The sequence below is a fragment of the Boleophthalmus pectinirostris genome, unplaced genomic scaffold, assembly GCF_026225935.1.
Source record: "Boleophthalmus pectinirostris isolate CB_2022bp ecotype Guang Dong unplaced genomic scaffold, ASM2622593v1 HiC_scaffold_23, whole genome shotgun sequence".
NCBI classification, from domain to species: Eukaryota; Metazoa; Chordata; class Actinopteri; order Gobiiformes; family Gobiidae; genus Boleophthalmus; species Boleophthalmus pectinirostris.
The window spans coordinates 3,461,282-3,467,352 of record NW_026571207.1 but is presented as its reverse complement, the minus strand read 5'-3'; the positions used below and the strand labels follow the sequence as shown (position 1 = coordinate 3,467,352).

The 6,071-nt window shown below is 51.8% G+C and overlaps 1 protein-coding gene across 1 annotated transcript in view; it reads right to left on the bottom strand.

Annotated features, from left to right (window-relative positions):
• Positions 1-847: 847 nt before the first annotated feature.
• pigg (phosphatidylinositol glycan anchor biosynthesis class G) overlaps positions 848-6,071 on the bottom strand; it is a 30,488-nt gene continuing 25,264 nt past the window's right edge. Inside the window, exons 9-12 of the mRNA XM_055159593.1 lie at positions 3,654-3,761; positions 3,510-3,514; positions 2,272-2,578; positions 848-1,135 (exon numbers count right to left, since the gene is read on the bottom strand). Coding sequence (XP_055015568.1) covers positions 1,130-1,135; positions 2,272-2,578; positions 3,510-3,514; positions 3,654-3,761 — 426 coding nt within the window. The 3' untranslated portion in view covers positions 848-1,129. The remainder of the gene's footprint in view (positions 1,136-2,271; positions 2,579-3,509; positions 3,515-3,653; positions 3,762-6,071) is intronic.

Below are 6,071 nucleotides of genomic sequence, written 5' to 3'. Positions count from 1 at the left end.
AAGACCAAGACCAGACCAGAGCCAAGACCCAGAGAAGACCAGAGCCAGAGACCAAGACCAGAGCCAAGACCAAGAGAGCCAAGACCAAGAGACCAGAGAAGACCAAGACCAGACCAGAGCCAAGACCAGAGCAAGACCAGCCAAGACCAGCCAGCCCAAGCCAAGACCAGAGCCAAGACCAGAGCCAAGACCAGAGCCAAGACCAGAGTCCAAGACCAGAGCCAAGACCAGAGCCAAGACCAGAGCCAAGACCAAGACCAAGACCAGAGCCAAGACCAGAGCCAAGACCAGAGCCAGGACCAGAGCCAAGACCAAGACCAGAGCCAAGACCAGAGCCAAGACCAGACCAGACCGAGCCAAGACCAGACCAGCCAAGACCAGAGCCAAGAGCCAAGACCAGAGAGAGACCAAGACCAGACCAAGACCAAGACCAGACCAAGACCAGAGCCAAGACCAAGACCAGAGCCAAGACCAAGACCAGACAGACCAAGACCAGAGCCATCCAGACCAAGACCAGATCCAGAGAGCCAGAGACCAGACCAAGACCAGAGCCAAGACCAGAGAGCCAGAGACCAAGACCAAGACCAAGACCAGAGCCAGAGCCAAGACCAGACCAAGAGCCAAGACCAGAGAAGACCAGAGCCAAGACCGACCAAGACCAGCCAAGACCAAGACCAAGACCAGACCAAGACCAGAGACCAGAGCCAAGACCAAGACCAAGACCAGACCAAGACCAAGACCAAGACCAGAGAAGACCAGAGGACCAGACCCAAGAGAGCCAAGACCAGATCCTGGACCAGATCCTGGACCGAGCCGAGAGTCTTAATGAGGCGAGGCCCTGAGGAGGAAGAGTCTGTGATTTATGTTTGTTCTACAACTAAAGTTCAGCAGAGGGAAGTCAGCGTTTTAAAGCTCTACTCTGTAACTTTTCTAAAGGTCATTTACTGTGACGTAAAACGAGACACTGAACAAATGTGACGAGGAAACAGTTTAAACGAGGCTCAAAACAAAAACTGCACTGACACAATATTCAGAATCATGTGTTTTTATTCAACGCTGTCAATCAAACCTGTTGCTAGGGGGCGGGGCCTCAGGGAAAGAAGGCGTCTGATTGGTCCATTATTAATGTTCAGATCTGGATTTATGAAAAAAATAAAAAACTCGAGGATCATGTAGAGCGTTAGTCTTGGTTCAGGTCTGGTCTAGTCCAGTTGTAGTCCTGGTCTTGTACCTGCTGTAGTCCAGTTTTAATCCAGTTTAACTCCAGTCTTAGTCCAGTTTTAGTCCAGTTTTAGTCCAGTTTGAGTCTAGTTTGAGTCCAGTCATAGTCCAGTTTGAGTCCAGTTTGAGTCCAGGTTTAGTCCGGTCCTAGTCCGGTCCTAGTCCGGTCCTAGTCCGGTCCTAGTCCGGTCTCGGTCCGGTCCTAGTCTGGTCCTAGTCCAGCTTTAGTCCGGTCTTAGTCCGGTCCCAGTCCAGTCCCAGTCCGGTCCTAGTTCAGTTCTAGTCTGGTCCTAGTCCGGTCCTAGTCCAGGTTTAGTCCGGTCTCAGTCCGGTCCTAGTCCAGTCCTAGTCCGGTCCTAGTCCGGCCCTAGTCCGGTCTTAGTCCGGTCCCAGTCCGGTCCTATTCCGGTCCCAGTCCGTCCCAGTCCAGTCCGGTCCAGTCCGGTCCCAGTCCGGTCTTAGTCCAGTCCTAGTCCGGTCCTAGTCCAGTCCTAGTCCGGTCCTAGTCCAGTTCTAGTCCGGTCCCAGTCCGGTCCTAGTCCGGTCTTAGTCCGGTCCTAGTCCGGTTCTAGTCCGGTCCTCCAGTCCGGTCCTAGTCCGGTCCAGTCCTAGTCGTCCTAGTCCAGTCCGTTTCTAGTCCCAGTCGTCCTAGTAGTCAGTCCGGTCCTAGTCCGGTCCTAGTCCGGTCCTAGTCCGTCTAGTCCAGTCCTAGTCCGGTCCTAGTCCAGTTCTAGTCCCTAGTCCGTCCTCCGTCCAGTCTAGTCGTCGGTCCTAGTCCGTAGTCCAGTCCAGTTCTAGTCCAGTTTGAGTCCAGTTTGAGTCCAGTTCTAGTCCAGTCCTAGTCCAGTCCAGTTCAGTTCTAGTCAGTCTAGTCCGGTCTAGTCCGGTCCTAGTCCAGTCCAGTCCGTTCTAGTCGTCCTAGTCGGTCCTAGTCCAGTTCTAGTCCGGTCCTAGTCCGGTCCTAGTCCGGTCCCAGTCCGTCCAGTCCGGTCTTAGTCCGGTCCAGTCCGGTCTTAGTCCGGTCCCAGTCCGGTCCCAGTCCGGTCTCACCTGGTGGTAGAAGGCGGCCTGTCCAAACCAGTAGTGCATGATGGTGACTTGGGCGGCGTCGTACTTCAGCGGGCGCCACACGAAGCGCGTCAGGAGCGTCTGGACGAGCAGCGAGCCGCACAGGACGGGCAGGTTGTGTGGGCGGAGCAACAGCGCCGCCACCAGGACCAGACCGGCGTAGACCTCCCACAGACCCCGGCGCCGAAGACCCGGACTCGGCCGGAACTGAGACCCCAGAAGGTCTTTAGTCCCCGAGAACAGGACGCCCAAAACGAAGACGAAGACGAACCGAGCCTCCACCGTGCCCCTGGACACACAGACCGGTTATAGACCGGGACCAGGACCGGGACCCAGGACCGGGACCAGACCGGGACCAGGACCAGACCAGACCAGGACCAGGACCAGGACCAGGACGGGACCAGGACTGGGACCAGACCAGGACCGGGACCAGGACCAAAGCAGGACAAGACCAGGATTAGAGCAGGACCAGAGCAGGACCAGACCAGGACCAGACCAGGACCAGGACCGGGACCAGACCAGGACCGGGACCAGGACCAGACCAGGACAAGACCAGGATTAGAGCAGGACCAGAGCAGGACCAGGACCAGGACCAGGACCAGGACCAAAGCAGGACAAGACCAGGATTAGAGCAGGACCAGGACCGGGACCAGACCAGGACCAGGACCAGGACCAGGACCGGGACCAGACCAGGATTAGAGCAGGACCAGACCAGGACCAGGACCAGGACCAGACCAGGACCAGACCAGGACTACACCAGGTCTAAACCAGGTCTAAACCAGGTCTAAACCAGGTCTAAACCCGGTCTAAACCCGGTCTAAACCCGGTCTAAACCTGGTCTAAACCCGGTCTAAACCCGGTCTAAACCAGGTCTAAACCAGGTCTAAACCAGATCTAAACCTTGTCTAACCCTGGTCTAAACCTGGTCTAAACCTGGTCTAAACCAGGTCTAAACCAGATCTAAACCCGGTCTAAACCCGGTCTAAACCCGGTCTAAACCAGGTCTAAACCAGATCTAAACCTGGTCTAAACCTGGTCTAAACCTGGTCTAAACCAGATCTAAACAGGTCTAAACCAGATCTAAACCAGGTCTAAACCTGGTCTAAACCCGGTCTCTGGTGGTGTTTGTTTGTCGTCTGTTTTTCTGGACTTATTTTGGGAGTTTTCATTAAAGTTTAATTGTCGTCGTTGGTTTTTATTGTGATCAGATTTAATTTAACTTCAACTGTTCAGGAGAAAAACGACAAACTTTATTTACTCCACTTTTACTTTTAATTTTACCTCCAACACAAACAAAACCTCAAAGTGAACGTTTAGTCTTGGTTCAGTTCTGCTCTGGTCCATTTATAGTCCTGGTCTTGTACCTGCTCTAGTCCAGTCCAGTCTGAGTCCAGTCTGAGTCCAGTCTGAGTCCAGTTTGAGTCCAGTTTGAGTCCAGTCTGAGTCCAGTCTGAGTCCAGTCTGAGTCCAGTCTGAGTCCAGTTTGAGTCCAGTCTGAGTCCAGTTTGAGTCCAGTTTGAGTCCAGTTTGAGTCCAGTTTGAGTTTGATTCGTTCGTGTTTGTTGAAGCATTAAAGGTGGTGAATGTCTCTCTCAGCTCTTCAGCCCCCACAGACTCTCTGTGCTTAACAGTCTGGTCCATGTTGTAACAGTCAAGTCAGGTTCGTGTCATTACAGTCAGGTCAGTCTGGTCCGTGTCGTTACAGTCAGTCAGGTCTGGTCGTGTGTCCGTGTCGTTACAGTCAGGTCAGTCAGGTCCGTGTCGTTACAGTCAGGTCAGTCTGGTCCGTGTCGTTACAGTCAGGTCAGTCAGGTCCGTGTCGTTACAGTCAGGTCAGTCAGGTCCGTGTCTTACAGTCAGGTCAGTCTGGTCCGTGTCGTTACAGTCAGGTCAGTCTGGTCCGTGTCGTTACAGTCAGGTCAGTCAGGTCCGTTACACTCAGGTCAGTCTGGTCTGTGTCGTTACAGTCAGGTCAGGTTCAGTCAGGTGTCGTTACAGTCAGGTCAGTCTGGTCCGTGTCGTTACAGTCAGGTCAGTCAGGTCCGTGTCGTTACAGTCAGGTCAGTCAGGTCCCGTCAGTCGGTCGTGTCGTTACAGTCCGTCAGTACTCAGGTCAGTCTGGTCCGTGTCGGTCCGTGTCGTTACAGTCAGGTCAGTCAGGTCTGTGTCGTTACAGTCAGGTCAGTCAGGTGTCGGTTGTCGTTACAGGTCAGTCTGGTCCGTGTCGTTACAGTCAGGTCAGTCAGGTCCGTGTCATTACAGTCAGGTCAGTCTGGTCCAGGCTCTCGTCTTGTGCAGCTCATGCATCAGGAGAGACAGGGCCGCTCCTGTCGCTGCTCCTTCACTTCTCACAGGGTTATTCAGTCAGTTCACCTGTCAGTTCACCTGTCAGTTCACCTGTCAGTTCACCTGTCAGTTCACAGGCCGCAGAGATCATTAAATATTAAAACCCTCACAGACGAAAGAGGAAAGAAAAAGAAAAAACAACAGGACAGAGAGAGAGAGAGAGAGAAGAGAAGAGAAGAGAGAGAGAAGAGAAGAGAGAGAGAGAAGAGAAGAGAGAGAGAGAGAAGAGAGGAGAGAGAGAGAGAGAGAGAGAGAGAAGAGAAGAGAAGAGAAAGAGAGAGAAGAGAGAAGAGAGAGAAGAGAAGAGAGAGAGAGAGAGAGAGAGAGAGAGAGAGAGAGAAGAGAGGAGAGAGAGAGAAGAAGAGAAGAGAAGAGAAGAGAAGAGAGAGAAGAGAGAGAAGAAGAGAGAAAGAGAGAGAGAAGAGAGAGAGAGAGAGAGAAGAGAAGAGAAGAGAAGAGAGAGAGAGAGAGAGAAGAGTAGAGAGAAGAGAGAAGAGAGAGAGAGAGAGAGAGAGAGAGAGAGAGAAGAGAGAGAGAGAGAGAGAGAGAGAGAGAGAAGAGAGAGAAGAGAGAGAGAGAAGAGAGAAGGAGAGAAGGGAGAGAGACAGGGAGGGAGAAAGGAGAGAGAGAGGGAGGGAGGGAGAGAGAAAACCAAGGGGGAAGAAGAGAAGAGTGATAGACAAAAAAACAAGAGAGAGATAAAAGAGAGAGTCAGGAGGAGAGAGAGAAGAGAACAGAAGAGACAAGGAAAGTAGGAGGAGAGAGAGACAGAGGAAGAGAGAGAGAAGAGGAGAAAGAAGCGACAGAAGAAGAAACAAGAGAGAGAAAAGGAGAGACGGCAGAGAGAGAGAAAAAAAACAGAAGAGTACAGAAGAGAGTCCTGGTTTAGTCTTGGTTTAGTCCTGGTTTAGTCCTGGTTTAGTCCTGGTTTAGTCCTGGTTTAGTCCTGGTTTAGTCTTGGTTTAGTCCTGGTTTAGTCCTGGTTTAGTCTGGTTTAGTCCTGGTTTAGTCTTGTTTTAGTCCTGGTTTTAGTCCCTGGTTTAGTCCTGGTTTTGGTTTAGTCCTGGTTTTAGAGTCCTGGTTTAGTCTTGGTTTAGTCTGGTTTAGACCTGGTTTAATCTGGTTTAGACCTGTTTTAGACTGGTTTTAGTCTGTTTAGTCCTGGTTTAGTCTGGTTTGTCTGGTTTAGTCCTTGGTTTTAGTCCTGGTTTAGACCTGGTTTGGACCTGGTTTAGACCTGGTTTAGTCCTGGTTTTAGTCCTGGTTCAGATCTTGTGAGTTTCGCTCGTTTGTTGATTTAATGAGACGAGTTTCCACGGCAACAAACAAGAAAAGTGACAGGTTAATTACACACGACACGACGACAGTGTCACAGGAGACAGGCTCACCACTCTGCCACTGACAGGAGCAGACAGGAGCAGACAGACAGCAGACAG